Genomic DNA, 17,291 nt, shown 5'->3' on the forward strand with positions numbered 1-17,291 from the left:
AGTCTCTTTTACAAAATAAAACACCTACAAATAATGCTGATAATGACAGAGATGAGGAACCAATTGAGAGTTTAGTATGCAAGTGACCTTTGATATCCCAGGTTTGACCATAAAAGACCTCTAACCACTCAAGCATGCATACACTACATCAATGCTTGCACAAAGTATGTTCATATTGAAGGGAAAAAATAAGGCTGCAAACATGCACCAACGGAATTCTTATTGGTGCATTCTTCTATGAAATCCATGCCACCATTTTATGCCGTCATGTTAGCATATGAAAATACCTTAGAAGCCATGTGAAAAGAAGCAGGAAAGGACAATTACGGGTGTAAACTTTTGGAGTGGATTTTCCCAATAAGGAGATTAATATCCCAAAAGACTTCAAGAATGATTGCAATCAGACAAAAAAGACCAGTGCACTTGAATTACTCTTTCAACATGGAAAAGAGAAATTTTATCCCTAGAATTCAGAGAAGATTCTCTCTGAAATCTGCTATCCCATGTACATATTCCACTAATGGTGTTAATCTGTATACTTGCTTGTGTGAGAATCATTCTTTACATTGTAAGGCCCTCGTGATGGAGGCTCTCCAACTAAATACCTGTTCACAAAGTCACTTTCAACACATGCAAGCATTGATGGAAGACTAATATTTGTGATACCTCTGTCTGTCAATTTTTCAAACCGAGGTTTTATTCTTTTCTCCAGACTGTAACCAAAGTACTGGCATCCCATAGTGAACATACAGTAGAAAAAAGATATTAGAATATAGAAACAAAGAATTTTGGATTATATAGCGAGATGGAAGACATTAGCTGAGGAAAATACCTGAGGAAAATCTATGATATCCCTTGGTGAACGTTTCATAACATCGACCAAGTACTTGTATTTAGGCTCCAGAGTTAGCTCAATATTTTGACCAAACATCGACGGGAAAAGAACAAGAATTTTGATCACATCTTTTCTCTCGAGCCCAATATCGATAAAAAAGTTTATCTTGGGAGTAATATTCTTTTCAATACTATAGCATAAGAGCTGTGCATTCCGAACCAAAAGCCTCTCCAAGTCCTTCTTTTCTTGCAGCCCAATAGCACGCAGATATTCAACAACAGGTTTCAGTCTCTCTTCACAGTTCAAGGTCAGCACCTGCAAACCAACAATATATACAATTTCATCATCAAACATGTATTATATTAGGAAGCAATATGAACAGAAGAATATACAGCATGCATTCATTCAATGGAGAAGTGTCATGACTTTACAAAGGAATAGTTGTGAGCAATGTTGATGTCTATGAACTATTACCAAAGAAGATACACGCGAAATGTTCTGGTTAATCATTTGCTACAGGTTGAAGATCGTTTAGTCAAAGTAATGACATTTTTGTTTTAAACAATTTCAAAAGGTGTGATTGGATTTCCTAGTTTATGAGAACATAAGAAATAATTTGAGAATCCGCCATGGACACACTTCTCAAGGATGGTTTGAAAAAAATATCATTCGCCTTGTCAAACATAAAAGATAATTTCTGAAGACTAGAGTAATTAGTTAACTATAACCAAAATCCTGACACAGAAAAGGGGAGAACACCTAGCCCCTAAATATTGTTGCATGATAGACCATTTTGTGCAAGTATACGACACAGAAATATTTCTCTGTTTCTATACGGTGTTTTCTAGTTGTTTCCCAAGATTTATTTCACAACATCCTAATTCTTTATTTGTTTCAAAATGTTGCTACGCTCTATAGTCTAGCCCACTCTACTCTTTAGGTTCATGCATAGCATTATTTATAGGCATATTTTAAAGAATCTTTTTATAGTATCATACCTGTGGAGCTTGTGTGACAATTTTTGCAAGCATTTGATCTGTTACTCCAAGCTCCCTTAGATACAGTAATGTTGGTTCAAGGCCTCCTATAGTATAACCCAGCAGTTGAGGTCGCCGTACCAGTACTTTTCCCAAATTATTCGGTTTAACTCCCAGTTCTAATAAGTAGTTTACCATAGGAACCATTTTCCTTTTAGGGTCAATCAAAAGAACTTCAGCAAACCTACGAACAAGCCTCGACACATCGGTTGACGAGATGTATTCAGATAGGTAGTCATATGCTTGTTTCATACAATCTAAGTCAAACTGTAGAAGATTTGGACGGCGTGCAATACCTTTGCCTAATGCCCCGCCATACAAGCCAACTTCCTTTAAGAAACCCAATCTAGACCTCATATTCTCTCTCAAGCTTGGAGAGAAAAGGTCCGGAACCTTTACCATCAATCTTGTAAGGTCTTTGACTAATACACCAAATTCTAGCAAGGACTCTATCGTGTAACGAACATCCTCTGCTGTTGCATTTAGAGCTTGGGGCCGTTTCTTTAGAACTAACAATACATCTTCTGCTGACAGACCAATGGAGAGGAGATATTTGACACTTAGCCTCAACTCTTGTAGATCATGGTCAGGAAACCGAGGATGGTGAGCTAGAATACGCAAAGTTTCTTCTTTTTCTAAGCCTAATCCATCCAAGAATGCTACAGAATTTTGCAACATTGACACATCTGCATTAAGCAAATAAGGGTACTTGAAAAGAATAGCGTTTATTGTACTTCCTCCAACACCTGTAATCTCAATCAATGCTGTTATGCAGCTTATGACATGATCAATTGAGGTGCTTGCAGATGTCTTTTGCAGATATTTCAACAATGTTGTTTCGTCGACTCCTAGATGCTCTAATTTGAGCCTATCGAGGACAGAAAGCTGTATCGATGTTGTCTTGTTCTTTGGAGATTTTCTACCATCCAACTTCCGCTCTCTCTTTAGAGAAGTAGAATGATCATGTTCAAAGTCGACAGCACTTATCTGCTCTGTCTCGCAGACTAACTTTTGGGTTGCTTTAACATGAAATGGGAAGTGTTTCAGAGGCTCAGGGCCTGACCATGATGATGAAACAAGGCGTTTTGAAATCAAAGAGGCATGAGATAAAGAGTTGATCTTCACACATTTTTTGTCAAGAGAAAGGTCAGGAACAAATAAGATGTGAAAGGCTCTTCCTTTCTGAACACAGGGTGGCCAGACATGGCGACAGAAGCAATTTGCCTCCATCACTTGCATCTTGTTTGTGCAGAGATTTATCCAAGGGCTAGAATGCTGGCGTATGAGCATCGAATTCAAAGCAGAGGCTTTGAGATATCGGACCTCAATCGAGCTTCTCTATGGCCAGAGCCCCATAACAGGGAATCCTAAGAGCAGGGCATTGAGCAGACACAATGAGAGCCCAAAAACCTAAAACCCTGAAACCCAAAATCCCAGACCCAACATACTTCAGAGCAAAGGCTTCCTTCTAGACAGATTTCCTTACCGCACAGAACAGATTATCTTCAGATTTTCCTTCTAGGGCGACAGGGGTCATTCCATTCAGCAGTACAGGCAGCAGGAGGTTAGAATTGTGTGTCATGCGGAGGGGGGGGGATGGATGGATATATGTAGTCTTCTGAGGTGCTGTATGCAATTAGGGTTTTAAGGAACCTTACAACAAACAGAGTGGGGGAGAGAAGAGATGGATGGATGGATGGATGGATGGATAATAAGAGTCCAGCTAAAAATGGGCCTTCCAACACCTCCCAACAAACATCTCCAAAATCGCTCTTCTTCCATAGTTGTCCGCGCGGCACCGCACTCTCCTCCATCCGTCCACTGAACTCTCTCGACTAATCTTTCCCGTACATTTTTGCCTAATCCATATCTTAGGGTTTTGGTGTACACATTACCAAGATAAATTGATAATGATATATCATTGACAACCTTACCCCAATCTGTTAGGGTTTGGTGTACACATTACCAAGATAAATTGATAGTGATATATCATTGACAACCTTGCCCCAATCCCTTGTTACTAAACATATTACTACATGAAACTCAAACATATTACTACACCAAAATACCCAACAACCTAAGCACTAACCATCATACATGTAAGCACACCCACTTGCAAGTACGTTTTAGCTTAACTTTTAACTCATGTTAAATGGTAAGCACCTACTCCCCCATAAACATAGCCTTATCACGTCAGAAGCAAATTGTATGAAAGCCTCCATTTCCACAAAATGTGTGAATTCCAAGTTTGATTTGTTGGCTACTTGCTTCATTACTTTTGGTTTGAGCTATAGGCTGCCTAAAATGTTGTGGGAAGCAATAGAAGGTTGACAATCATGCTATAGGCTTATAATGGTTTAAGTGACACCATGCATCATGATCTTGGTATTGCAAGGTAACCACTCATACTAATTAATCATGTTGCATACTTGGTATCCTTTGTTAGAGTGTGTTTTATATTGTATTTAGGGTTCCCTCCACATTCAACATGTAGGAACTAGCCTATGGAATGAGAAAGTCACTCACTCAATAAGCAAGAGACATTTACAGTATGTGACTTCAATTATGTCTTCAATTAGTTGAGGCTGTACAAGTCATAAAATAGTCTTCCTTCCCTTTCATAGACAAGCGCAACTTCAAGAATAAGTCAATATTAAATTACATTGATTTTTAAGCACCACTTTACTTGCCACATGTGAAAACATTGATCCATAGGCAATACAATAAGTTGAAGCAATCCGAATGCATAGACAGGAAGTGGGGTAATATCAAACACTTACGTGAAAAGTGATAACCTTGTGGATCATATTATTGAAGATTACCATCGAATGCGCATAAGGGAAAAATATGGTTTATGTTAACTGAATAAAAAGGTTATTGATAACAATGAATGTAATGGCATATCAGTCACAACAAATTCCATTACAGCCTTCAACTTTCAAGTAAGATTACCATTGAATGCGCATAATGGAAAAATATGTGGTTTATGATAACCAAATAAAAAGGTTATTGATAGCAATGAATGTTACGGCATATCAATCACAACAAATTCCATTACAGCCTTCCTTAGGTCAAAACAATTAAGAGTTACATCCATGACAACTTCCAAGAAGAGTCAGTTTATGAGCTGAATACTGGAGTTTATTCGTCAAATAATAATGAAATCGCAGCCATCTTGGAATGTTGAGGTTAGAGGCTAGAGACTCCGAAGATCAAAGAATCAATTATTGAAGAGTTGACACTCTTCAACATCCACTCTGCTTATTACATCAAATCTGGCAAATGAACCTCTGATTCCTACGGCAGCTTGTAACTTACTGCTGCCAAGAATGGGCACAAAAAAGGACACCAAGATATGGACAAATCTCTAATGGATGTTGAACCTAAAAGAATCATTCAACAGCTCAAACAGCAAATACAAATACACTTCAGTGAACGCCCAGTCCATGTTGTAATAGAGATTTAGAAATCACAGCCCTTGACTGCTCACATAATTTATCCGGATTAGATCCACGTATTGGTGGATGAACAATAAGCTTCACATTTCCCGATCTCAATGTACCTTCAAAGCCATTTGGCATCAGTTTTCCTGTTCCAATCAAGCTTATCGGAACTACTGGAACATTTTGTTTGGCAGCAATTGTAAATGCGCCTCTCTATAAATACCACCACAAATAACAGATAATTGTAGTGAGACATAACAGATGACCTTAATCAGTGTGGAGCAATATTCCGTTTTATATCCAGTAACAATTTTACAAACTACAAAATACCTTAAACTGGCCCATCTTCCCATCTCTTGATCTTGTACCTTCAGGAAAGAAAAAAACTGAAGCCCCCTGCTTGACCAAGTTCAAACAGTGCTTTAAGCATTCCTACAAGGAAAGATAACCTGGCCTTAATCCAGAGTCAATAAAAAAGACATATGTACTAATCAATGGGCCTATCCCTATCCTTGTTATTCTGCAGGTAACAATGACCACGATTACGTTGCATTAAAGAAAGTGAGCTGAACTAAATTCAAAAGAAAAGTATACCATCTGACTTCTTGTATCCATGCGACGTAAAGGTACATGACCAGTGAGATACATTGACCACCCAATTATAGGTATCAAAAAGTTGCTGGTCTTGCTGATGAATTTAAAAGGCCTTCCAAGAAGAAACAAAGTATATATATCCAGAAAACTTTGATGGTTTGATATGTAAACTGCTGGTTCATCAAGTCCAGGCAAGTTCTCTAGACCTTGGATCTCAGCCTTGTAAAAGAAAAGAATGGTGAGGCTTGACCATATTTTATTTATGAAGTGCTGAGCTTTGCGTCGATGCTTATCAAATACCAAAACAAATGGCTGTATCACCAACATGACAAGGAACAGGGGTAGGGCAACAATATAAGTAGTGAAGTAGAAACAAAATGCACGAAGTCTCTGCAAAATAGTTGGAGCTGCAGAAAATAAGTAAACAAAATGTCAGAAGTTGCCACTTTGCAAACAAATGCTATTGAAAATGTTTTGTCATTCTAAACCAAGAAAATGTAAAGCGTCAAGAATTAGATGTTGTCCAGTCCCCTGCCATAGTCAGAAGAATTATAGGCCTTAAACAAAACATTTCCAAGTATGTTGCTTTAGCCAAGTAGACAATAGCCATGTACAACATGTGGGTTCAATAAATCTAAGGACTATTATATTATCTTAAGATTGGGTGAAGACTATGACAATATTGTTGCAGCATTGAAGATACGAAGGAGAAACCTTCTCTTGAGGAACTTCAACAAGATCGTCTTGATGAGGAGAATCTATGGAGCAAATCGACAGACACTGAACCTTCTCCAAATATAGAGAAAACAAAAGTGTGAATGCAAGTAGAAAGAAAAGAAAAGGTCCTTACAGAAACCTTGCTATGATAAATCATTCTCTGCCCTCTTACAATAAGGGCATTTAGAAATGGAAATTGAAGAAGCTCTACATCTACAACTATGCCATCGTTTATCGCAAAATAGGTCATCATGTAAGAGATAATCAAAACAAAATCTTGGACGATTTATGGCAAACGAAAGCTCTTATAATGACCCTTTGTTTATTTTTGAATGTGTTATTACTAATCACCAGGCTGAAAACAAGAATATATCTCAGAAACCTTTGTGCACTGAAAATGAAGTAATCTCTATTATCATACAACACGACAAATATTTAGGCTGATATGATAGGATGAATATTTCATCTTTCTGAAGGAAACAAGAGGAAACAAGAACATCTGTAACATCAAATGCTGCATAAGAGAACGGAGGTATACACATCAGATGCACGATGCCAAAGGGGGGAGATTGTATCATTTTCCAACAATTTAACTACAATAATGGTAATCATTCTCATTTCCCCCAATGTCATTACCATCAGTTCCTAGCAATGAACCTAGAACATAGGCAACATTTCTAGTGAATGTATGCTAGCATTTATTTGCTTTTCAATAGCACGTTGAAACATAGAGTTTAAGGGAATTTGTAGCTTTAAAAGAATTGAGGTGTCTCTTTAGCACGCAGAAGACAAAAAGAAACTATAGAATTGCTCTATGACAAAATTTATTCATCAGATCTATGAAATTAGAGGATTATTGATGACATACAGATCAGAAGACCCACTTTGTAAGATTTAACACAACTATACAAGTGGGAATAGCAATTGCAAGCATGAGGATCTTAACGCCATCCACATGACCACATGAGACTCACAGCCTTACTAATCAAGATATGTTTCTCTTTATTCCAAACGGAAGAATCTCACAAGCATTTCTCCTATTTCGAAACCCAATTGCCAACATTGACCTTGAGTTTTGGTGGGTATCAAATAAATGTATTTTGCAAGATGATTTGTTTTCTTGCCGAAACCCATATCTAATATAAATATTATGACAGATAAAACAATCAATTGTGAGACAAGTCAGACTCTATATTCTATCCTTTGTAATAGTTGCTCCTTGTTTTAAATAGTCACAAATCACATTATTTCTGCCTAAAGAACTTAATGCTCATTAGAAAAGCACCCTTGCTTTCAAAACAATAAAAAAGCACACATACCCTAATGCTCACTAGGAAGGCACCTTCCATCCAAAAATTAGCTATGAGACCAACCACCTCAGCATATATTTAGGATGACCAAGCATAGCGCATTAACATATATAGATAATAGTTAATAATTGCCAATCTTAACACATAAGAAAAAGAATAGGTCATCATAGGTAGTGAGCTCTATAGACACATTATCTATTTCATATTCACACGCAGTTAAGAGAGGACAAATCGGTGAGACATGACATAACGTACTTCTTTACCTGGAAAAGAAGCTAAATCTTCACTCCAGTCTGCATTTGAGACTTGAGAGACTGAAGCACCAGCACTGGTTTCACATCTTGTGGGTTTACACCTTCTGTAGTATTTTCTTTGAGAGAATTCATCTTTGTTATTAGCAAAAACTTCCAAGCGCTCACCAAAGGATGAATGAAGACTCCTACTCTCAGGACTAACCTGACCTGGTCAGTCAAAAGAAAATGAAGGATTCACCAAATTCGCAGATAAAGGATACAATAATAAGATTATAAGTAGAACATTAATATTAAGCAATGGGCTCTGCAGAAGAAAAAATAAAAAGGTTTTCAAGATACAAAACTAGTATCAAGATTACACCAGTATTATTAAGCAATTAACTGAATTTAAAAACGAGTATACTATTCAGTTTCATGACATACCCTGTGACACGCCTCTTAGACAGAGCTTAAAAGAAGGTCGCCCGCTTGCAGAAGAATAGTGGGAAAGAAAGCCCAATGGTGTTCTTTGTTGCAGGAGGTAGGCCGAATGTGCAAGGATGGGGTGGCACATGGAAGCTTCCATGGCGAGGTTTGACTAGATATGCATCAGAAGAGAGAAGGATCCGCGTCCAAATCAGAGGAGGCTTGAATAAGAAGAATCTTGTGGCGTGAGGGCCATGGAGTTTCCTGATATGCCTATGTAGATAGAAAGATAGAGGAGATATGTGGTGGTGTTACTTGATTTAAATTTATGTTAAAAGTACCAGAGAACCTTGCCTAAATTAGGGGGGTCTTGAAGTATCAAGGAGAGATTATGCCTGGTTCCCTAAGCATCCATCACCTCTAAAGGGCCCGCCCATACATATTCAGTCTTAAAAAGCTCGTGTAGATCTATAGAAAGACGATGGTTCTCAACGTAGGACCCATCAGATACAAGACCGATTTAAATTGACCAATTACCAGTCTGGCTCTTCTCCATAATGTATTGAGCAACTCACACCAAAGTCTCCATGTTTTTGTATGGCTCCAAATATAAGCATGGTGTTTGCTTTTAAAAGTCAACCTCATGTTTGGGCATAAGAAGGCCCGTCCAATGCGTGTGCAAGAGTGAAGATCGAGGTGCATGTCACAATTGCTCATCAAAACTCAGACAAGAAATGGTATCATCAATGCCTCAAACTCCAACAATCACATGCAACCATGTTGAGTAGGTAAGTACTTCCCTAAATTAATTGTCCATCGCATCCAACATTCTCGGAACTCTACCAAAACTATGCTACGAATCTTTAAGATCCCTATGTACTAGAACAATCTACGTAATAATTCAGAAATGTTTGCAAATGAAGTTACGTAATGGCCTTAAAAAAGAAAATTGAGTCTTATGAGGCATACGTGTGCATCCAATCCTCCAAATTCTTGACTAACATTTACAATTCAAGTTTCCTTATCAAGTTCCATTTGCTTGAAGTTAATTACACCATCATCATATAAAAGATGTCAAGCCATATCGTTAATTACACCATCGTCATATAAAAGATGTCAAGCCATATCATCAAGCCAGTTTGAAACTAAATTTTACATAAAATAGGCTTCCCCGAACAAAATCAGTGAAAGCTCCTCTATGTTGAAATCGCTCTCAAAACCAAAAGGGCCCATTAAACACTGCTAATACTTAATTGCATAAGCAATAGTAAAACAGTTGTTGATCAAATGTGGGTGTGGACACTTTTAAACTTTAAGAACTTATTTGCTGCAAACTAAAGTAGCTTAAACAGAGATCATTATATAGTATTGCTCGAAACCTACAGAGTAGCATATGCTGGTTCAAACTACACGTCCCCTGTTATTAAATTCCTCATAACTCTCTTCATCTAAAAAGGGTTGTCCTGCACTATCCTACTCCAGTTGAAGATAAATTAATTATTGCTTAGCATTTTGCCCCAGCTTCAAATCATATCATTCTTCAACAGCTAGCTCAAACCTAAAAGAAGATACAAAAAGTAATCGCCTCTTTTAAGAAGATAGCAAAAAATCATGTGTTGTTCTCGAATGATACACGAAAAGAAATCACTTCTTAATTAACAGAATTTGTACTTGCCTCGCCAACTTTTCTCACTTGAATATGATGTGTTGATTCAGTGCGCCAGATAGGTGTCCGGCCACTCTGCACAAGGGCTACCTCTTCTCCGGTCTTCAGCAATCCCCGCTTCTGAAGTATCATCATTAGCATTAGATCAATGATAACAATGCAAACAATTCTATACCACCACATAACCGTACCTGTAGAAGTGATAAAGATTCTGTGAATGTCTTCTCAGCATTGTCGGAAAAAGATGTGATGATCGGTCGAACACCCTGATAGAGTGCTAGCCTTCGTTGAATTTTCTTGCTGCAAAAATCACATCGCAGTAAGCAAACAAGAACAAGCAAGAGACCCATCAATATATAGATAAATAGATAGAAAAATGGCTATATATATGATCATCAAAGAAGATACACTTACTCATTTGTGAAAGCAAACACAGTGCCGATGGGTCGATAATGGCTCAGTAACATGGCCATAAAACCGCTCCTCGTAAATACCAAAATTGACGTTCCTAGTGTATTAGACATCATGGTAGCATGAAAGGCGAACATTTCGCTCATATGTTTCTGCATGAAGACAAACAAATTCCAATGTATTAAAGAAAGAAGATGTCCCGGGACATCCTCGTGGTTTGCATCCTGGCACTGTAGCCACATATCGAGTGGAACCCCCATCTCAACCAGGCCCCCATTTAGCAGAAAAAGAACAATGAGAACCACTGTGAATATTTAACAAGATCATTTTCTTAAAACTAGTGCAGAGAATACCTTGAATACTTGACCAAGGTTTGCAGGAGGCTTCTGATTTCCAGTTGTTGTAGCCTCTGTGCGCAGAGCAACAGTGTGCATCACCTTTACAGCTTTCAATGGATACCTGACAAATAAACCACATATAAATACATGATCTTATCAATTTTTTGGACTTGAAAAGTTCAAATCTTTCAATTAAACATGTACTCTTCAATGAAACTAGTTCATGTGCTTAAAGCAGTCATTAATATCCATATAAGTCTATAAAGACTACTATTATTCCACTAGATGTACATCCGTATGATTGTATAAAGGCTTCTACTATTCCACTAGATGGGACAACTTTCTTGAAGCAGTCAATAATATCTGTATGATTGCATAAAGGCTTCTATTATTCCAATACACGAAGCTTTGTTCATTCAAATAAATTAAACATGTAATCTTTAATAAACTGAATTGAATTTCTGTTCTTTAAACATTCAGTAACCATATGAATAGATTAAGACTTCTACTATTCCATTAGATGCCTTGCAACATATTGCCCATAGCATTTCGTAAATTTAACGTTTGTCGGTCGGTTATTATGGTTCTTCTATGGGTTTTCACCTAATCCATGGTTTAACTTTTGTGATACAATTAGATTAACATACAAAACTCACTTTCCATGGGCAGTTTCGCCTGATAACATCACAGCATCGGCTCCTTCACGCACCGCAATGGCAATGTCAGATACTTCAGCACGAGTAGGTGTTGGATGATTGATCATACTCTCAAGCATGTTCGTTGCTACTATCACTGCTTTCCCCGCATTTCGACACATCCTAATGATTTCTTCCTGAAGAAATGAATCATTATTCACCATCAGAACGGTGATTTTGCAAACATGTACAAGATCCGCTACTCTGCAAATTGCACCTGAAGCAAAGGAACCTCCTCAATTGGAAGCTCAGCACCAAGGTCACCTCGAGCAACCATTGCCTGTCTTGCATATAAACATATCACAAATTAAAATTTTAAGTTTCTCCCCATAATAAGCTTCAAAACATGCTTTAACATTCAAAAGGAGATGCTAAGAAATCTTCAATCTGACCTTTTATTCATAAACAACAATGCTACTCGTACTTGTAAAGATTATAGTCAGAGCTATATTTGGAAACCTTGATATGTATAAAGCATAGAGAAAACTTTACCCCATCTGAAGCATCAATGATTGAATGAAGATTAGGGATAGAGTCTGCACTTTCTATCTTCACAATCACGTGGATATCAGCACCACAGCCTAAATCACATGAAAGACACAACTCAGAAAAACTATCCAATAGTATATCTGTTTATCACTGTCTACTTACAGGTCATTTTACCTTTTAGGAAGGATTTGAGCTCATGCACAACTTGTGCATCCTTCACAAACGAGACTGCATAAAAGTCAACTTCATTGTCTACTCCAAATTTGATATCTTCCCAGTCTTTCTCTGTTTCAATGTAAAATGATATGGAAGTATACACACGGCATTAGAAATCAAACCATATTCATTCAACAGTAGGATTACCAAGAATACGTCATATATTGCTTTTTTAATTTCATTTACTCAGATTCTCACCTAAGTATGGTGTACCAATCATTTATTTGAATTGATAACAGCATATTGAAAATAAAGTAAATTCTGGGAAGCTATGCCAAAATCATGAACCACTTCAACTTTCAAATTTTCTCTAATGCAATGGCTGCATCCTGTTGCACTGAAGCTACAACTGAATTTACCTTTCCAACATGAATATCATAGATGTAGCAGAACAGTCTTTTCAGAATGATCAAAGAATACCAGTTATGGAGGGCAGCGTCGCACTCTTCCCTCGAACATTAAGATGCCTTCTTGATTTCAACTCTCCACCATCGACCACTTCACACAGAACTGAATCAGTGGTTTTGGACTTAACCAATAAAGACATCATTCCTCCTGCAATTAAGAAAAACATGAATCTTGAATTAGGAAATTAAGTATATCCAGAGGCTGTACATGCATGTGCATTTATGATTTATGTTCAGAGCCAAAAACTTAATATCCTTGGACAACAGCCATTTTGGGCCTGCATATTACGGCACAGCAATGAACCCCCAGGAAAAATAAGAGAGGAAGAAAAAGTCAGGCAAACTACACCATCTGAAAATACCCACAGTCGATGACAATATTTTCATGATCATTCAAATAAATAAGAAATTTATGTGCTGAAAATTATTTCATTCTGACAATCACAGATGACTTCATATTTTTGGAATTGAAGGGTTTCATGAAGATCATATAATGGAAATGGTAATTATCAAAAGGAAGGATGGTGATGCATGTCATTACATGATGGCTATCTGCTAAAGAAATGATAATTGAAAGTAATGTGCAAAAATCATCTCAGAGGAATTTAATTAGTTCCGATGAAAAATAGATGCATCAGTTAAATACCATCAACAAGTAATGTGTCGCCTTTCTCAACGTCATTGACGAAATCATCATAATTTACGCTCACACTGTCCTCAGTACCAACTCCTCTTTTAATTGTGAAGGTGAATTCTTGTCCTTTGACCAGATTCAAGGGTTGAGGCAAGTCCCCACTTCTTACCTCAGGGCCCTAAAGTTAAAAAGAGAAATATTGTTCAATAATAAATTTGATAAAAAAGAGAGCATGCGAACAACCATATAGATCGACAAATAAAACAGCTTTTGCAACAAATAAAACAGCTTTTGCAATTTTACCTTTGTATCCAGCATGATGGCTATGACATTCTCTGCAGACTGTGCATTGTATTCCTTAACAAGGTCAATGACTTTCTTATGGGAATTGTGATCACCATGGGACATGTTGAGGCGTGCAACATTCATTCCCGCCTCAGCGAGCTTCCAGATCATCTCTCTGGATGCAGTGGATGGGCCAATGGTGCAAACAATCTTCGTCTTGCGTTGAAAAGTGGGTTTCCTCCACATTCCCCCACCTTCTTCCCATGAAATCAGCTGTTCGGGGCTATAAAATCCATCTTCCTGCATCCAACCATCAGAATAGCATCAACAACTTTCAGGAATGTCCCTAATTCTTTAAGTTTCCATATTTTCATGTATATGTATAAAAATGTATTGGAAAACTGGAAGCAATGAGTCAAGGGATCTAGTCAACTTTTTAACAATTTCATGCAGAATTCAACTGTCAGGCATGTGATCCATTGTCCATATTAGCACACGGAAAAACTATACAAGCTTGTCAAAAGCATATTACTCCTAAGATATACATGCACAGTCATATGCCTAGGAATTTGACCATGGATTGCTTAATTACACACACAACAGGCATGTGAAGTGCGTGTGATCCAAAGGCATGATTTTTGGCAATACCGCACCATATCAATATGATTCTAGGGAAGAGACCATTACTAGTACCACATGATAAAACCATAAGAAGGTAGCAGTCAATACAGATTCAGCATTGAAGGATTTCATAAATGTCTTTACCAAGAAAATAAAATCCAAGGCAAGGAGGCATCAACGAGAACTCAGCATTCGGTGGGCTCATGAACCGCATGCAATCCAAAGGTCAGATTGTTGGCAATATCACATGGAAATGAAGTTAATTACAGGTTACGGATTGAGCATTTCATAGATTTATCTTCCTTACTGAAAACTCCTTAAAAACACACACATCTTCATCAGACCAGTGAAGTGCATGTGGTCCTGTCATCACATGGTGACAATCATACTGAAGATACATGGGAAACCTAGCATCAAATTGTAACATCCATACCAAAACAATATGTCCGGAAACATACAGTTTCTAGACTTTGCATGGTGGGTGGACACATTATAACAAAACAGCAAATCCTTCCGTTTCATGTAGAGAGCAATATAAGTGGATCAAAAGAGAAGCATAAACTTCATTGTGGATAGATGGATCTATTTAAATTCTTTACCGAGAAATGGTCGCCGCCGAGGTTAAGATTTTCTTGGCCTGCGTCTTCGGGGGAAACAGGGACGAGTTCATTATCCCGAGATGGGAAAGTGGGGCGAGTTTTCACGTTAGCAGTGGAGGTGGTGGCGGCAGGAGCGAGCACAGTGCCTGTTTTCTTGGTGGGCGAATGAAGGGAGATGAGGTTGGGTAGTTGCTTCAGGGGTTGGGGGGCAAAGGAAGGAGGGAAAGCACATGGGGGGGAGGGTTGGGAGGAAGAGAGAGCAGAGGTTGGGGAAGCAAAGGGAGGAGAGGGAGAGGCGGACATGGTGGCAGAGGAGGGTGCAGGCTCTTCTTTCTTCTTTGAAGGGAGGCAGAGACAGACAGAAAGACAGAGGAGATGAAGAGCTAAGACAGCATTTTTGATTGAAAAGAAGGATTTGAATGCAGCTTTCTATCTATCTATCTATCTATCTACATATATACATTCATTCATTCATCTAATCTTTCTCTATCTGTAGATTTTTATGTCTCCTCTGTTTTTTTTGGGAGGGGGAGGGGGGGGGGGGGGAGGGGGAGCAGGGCATGTTCTGCAGTTCTTTCTTTTCATTCCATGCAACAAAAGCACTCTCAAAAGCTGAGGTGGATTTGAGAGAGAGCTCTTTCAATGCCCATATATTGGGCCCATGGAACATTAGCTCACCTTAGGTTGACGAGACGAGACTCTCTCTTTGTACATATGTATATCTCGCTCGTCTCGTGTTTGCGTATCTGTCTCTTTGCACCTCCGAGAACGTTGATTCTTCACATGCGCGTGCGTGCATTACTCGCACATATATAGACACTTTTTTTTCGCACCAAAGCATCACCAGCATCCCTTCTTAGGAAACACGCACACATATATGTATGTAGGTCCCATTGGCCAATACAAGATTGGCCTCTCTTTTATGGATGCTAAAACTTCCCCAAGCCCAAGTCATTGTTTGGATTTAGCATGATGTGCTTTGTGAGTTCCCGAAGCAGCAGCAAAAGAACAAAAATCCAAACAATTTGCATGTCGAGGCTAAGTCAACATCCCATAGGCAATCGACATATTGAGGGATGACATAAAAGTGCCATCACATAAGAAATTGTTGTTGAGGTGTCTAAAACTTTAGTCATTTTTGTCCTGTGACCAACATGAAAGGTAATTATTGCCCAAAACCATCTAATTTGGTAACAAAAGGACATGACCCAAAGGTCGATCATAATAATTATATGTCTTCATTCTAAGTTTACTCGATGCATTTTGTTACAAACAAGTGAAAAGGGCAAAGTCCATCCCTTTGATGCTTTGTTAAAGTGATATGGCAAAATATAACATGCCTTAAGTGTGAGTTTGGAGTATTTGAGTTTGAAACTAGTGGATTACAATGTCAACAACAAATAAAAATTCTATAATGATAAGTAATGGACATAAGAACGTCATTAAATGGAAATTAGTTTGATATTGAATAAACCCACAAATGAGATGTTGCAAAGCTATAGCTAAACACTACGTGATTCACAACATGCTTACACTGCCATTTGCCCATTGACCTAGAAGCCCTTATTTCCTCGTCATAGTTTCAGCACAATGGACAAAGCCCTTTATATTTTAATGATACGTGTATTAGACCCCATTTGCATTGGAGGCCAATCCTCACTACCTATTCATAAAATCAACAAAACAAAGTATGAAAAATCAAAAGCAAGAAATACAAGGGACGAATGTGAAAAAATAACAAATTTACCTCGTGGACATGTGCGTCTTTCCCCCTACATCATCCGTGAAATGTGTCAAAGAAAGAATCACAACCAAGAATAAAGAAAACAGGAACGACGAATTCAAACATATGCCGCTTTTACATTTATCTATATACTCGATGCCCCTTACAAGCAATAATGTACAATCTAAAAATCCACCACAAAGACTCATGCGTATCTCAGAATCTCATGTAGGCTCTCTTAATAAACTGTGATCGAGAGATTTAGATATCCTTTGTTATTATGTGTATTATCATCATCTAAGTTAGAGCATGCAAGGTGAGATGATCGATCTCTACCATTGGTGGCCATAATCAAGAGTCAATAGAGAAAGGCCATCGACGGGAATTGCTAACATGGCGTACTCGTAGTGTCCGCCTTACTAGAGTTAGAAAACAAAGCCATCCATTCTAATTTCTATTTGACAAGCTAATGAGCATATATATATACATGTCTCTAAGTTTAACCGTATGATTGACGGCTCCTAATAATGGAGATCCTGTAGGATTTTGTCTTTACATTCAGACTTCTCCCCATGGTCGCGTGGAGGCAGGGTCAACGTGGTTGGTTCCATG

At 38.1% G+C, this 17,291-nt stretch overlaps 3 protein-coding genes across 3 annotated transcripts; all 3 read right to left on the bottom strand.

Moving 5' to 3' along the window:
- Window positions 1–155: 155 nt before the first annotated feature.
- On the bottom strand, window positions 156–3,347 carry LOC147856382 (uncharacterized). The gene is made up of 3 exons (XM_087329595.1): window positions 1,834–3,347; window positions 833–1,150; window positions 156–727 (listed from the first exon to the last, which is right to left on the bottom strand). Exons 1-3 carry the CDS (start codon window positions 3,160–3,162, stop codon window positions 527–529), a joined length of 1,848 nt encoding a protein of 615 aa, XP_087185721.1. The 5' UTR covers window positions 3,163–3,347; the 3' UTR covers window positions 156–526.
- Window positions 3,348–4,902: 1,555 nt separating this feature from the next.
- Window positions 4,903–8,755, bottom strand: LOC147856383 (1-acyl-sn-glycerol-3-phosphate acyltransferase BAT2, chloroplastic-like). The gene is made up of 5 exons (XM_087329809.1): window positions 8,614–8,755; window positions 8,200–8,397; window positions 5,910–6,316; window positions 5,646–5,747; window positions 4,903–5,528 (listed from the first exon to the last, which is right to left on the bottom strand). The coding sequence occupies exons 1-5, from the start codon at window positions 8,753–8,755 to the stop codon at window positions 5,301–5,303; spliced, it is 1,077 nt and encodes a 358-aa protein (XP_087185935.1). The 3' UTR covers window positions 4,903–5,300.
- A 1,136-nt stretch (window positions 8,756–9,891) lies between these two features.
- LOC147856384 (pyruvate kinase isozyme G, chloroplastic-like) lies at window positions 9,892–15,283 on the bottom strand. Its single transcript, XM_087329480.1, has 13 exons — window positions 14,957–15,283; window positions 13,755–14,036; window positions 13,464–13,629; window positions 12,831–12,965; window positions 12,369–12,479; window positions 12,198–12,286; window positions 11,923–11,985; window positions 11,667–11,842; window positions 11,026–11,131; window positions 10,676–10,824; window positions 10,453–10,561; window positions 10,271–10,381; window positions 9,892–10,153 (listed from the first exon to the last, which is right to left on the bottom strand). The coding sequence occupies exons 1-13, from the start codon at window positions 15,257–15,259 to the stop codon at window positions 10,148–10,150; spliced, it is 1,806 nt and encodes a 601-aa protein (XP_087185606.1). The 5' UTR covers window positions 15,260–15,283; the 3' UTR covers window positions 9,892–10,147.
- Window positions 15,284–17,291: the final 2,008 nt, after the last annotated feature.

This window comes from Azolla caroliniana, unplaced genomic scaffold (assembly GCF_043228905.1).
Source record: "Azolla caroliniana isolate FFs.n. ecotype wild unplaced genomic scaffold, voAzoCaro1.0.p SCAF_13, whole genome shotgun sequence".
In the NCBI taxonomy this organism is placed as follows: domain Eukaryota; kingdom Viridiplantae; phylum Streptophyta; class Polypodiopsida; order Salviniales; family Salviniaceae; genus Azolla; species Azolla caroliniana.

What these genes read in the sequence shown, in the direction of transcription:
- LOC147856382 (XM_087329595.1), bottom strand. Translation starts at nt 3,162, where the DNA reads ATGCTCATACGCCAGCATTCTAGCCCTTGGATAAATCTCTGCACAAAC. An exon ending in TTGTCACACAAGCTCCACAG is followed by an intron (nt 1,151 to 1,833) that starts GTATGATACTAT and finishes GTTGGTTTGCAG; the next exon opens with GTGCTGACCTTGAACTGTGA. An exon ending in ATATCATAGATTTTCCTCAG is followed by an intron (nt 728 to 832) that starts GTATTTTCCTCA and finishes ATGGGATGCCAG; the next exon opens with TACTTTGGTTACAGTCTGGA.
- LOC147856383 (XM_087329809.1), bottom strand. Translation starts at nt 8,755, where the DNA reads ATGGAAGCTTCCATGTGCCACCCCATCCTTGCACATTCGGCCTACCTC. An exon ending in TGGATACAAGAAGTCAGATG is followed by an intron (nt 5,748 to 5,909) that starts GTATACTTTTCT and finishes CTTTCCTTGTAG; the next exon opens with GAATGCTTAAAGCACTGTTT. An exon ending in GGAAGATGGGCCAGTTTAAG is followed by an intron (nt 5,529 to 5,645) that starts GTATTTTGTAGT and finishes TGGTATTTATAG; the next exon opens with AGAGGCGCATTTACAATTGC.
- LOC147856384 (XM_087329480.1), bottom strand. Translation starts at nt 15,259, where the DNA reads ATGTCCGCCTCTCCCTCTCCTCCCTTTGCTTCCCCAACCTCTGCTCTC. An exon ending in GGCGAAACTGCCCATGGAAA is followed by an intron (nt 11,132 to 11,666) that starts GTGAGTTTTGTA and finishes TTTATTTGTCAG; the next exon opens with GTATCCATTGAAAGCTGTAA. An exon ending in AATCTTTATCACTTCTACAG is followed by an intron (nt 10,382 to 10,452) that starts GTACGGTTATGT and finishes ATGATACTTCAG; the next exon opens with AAGCGGGGATTGCTGAAGAC.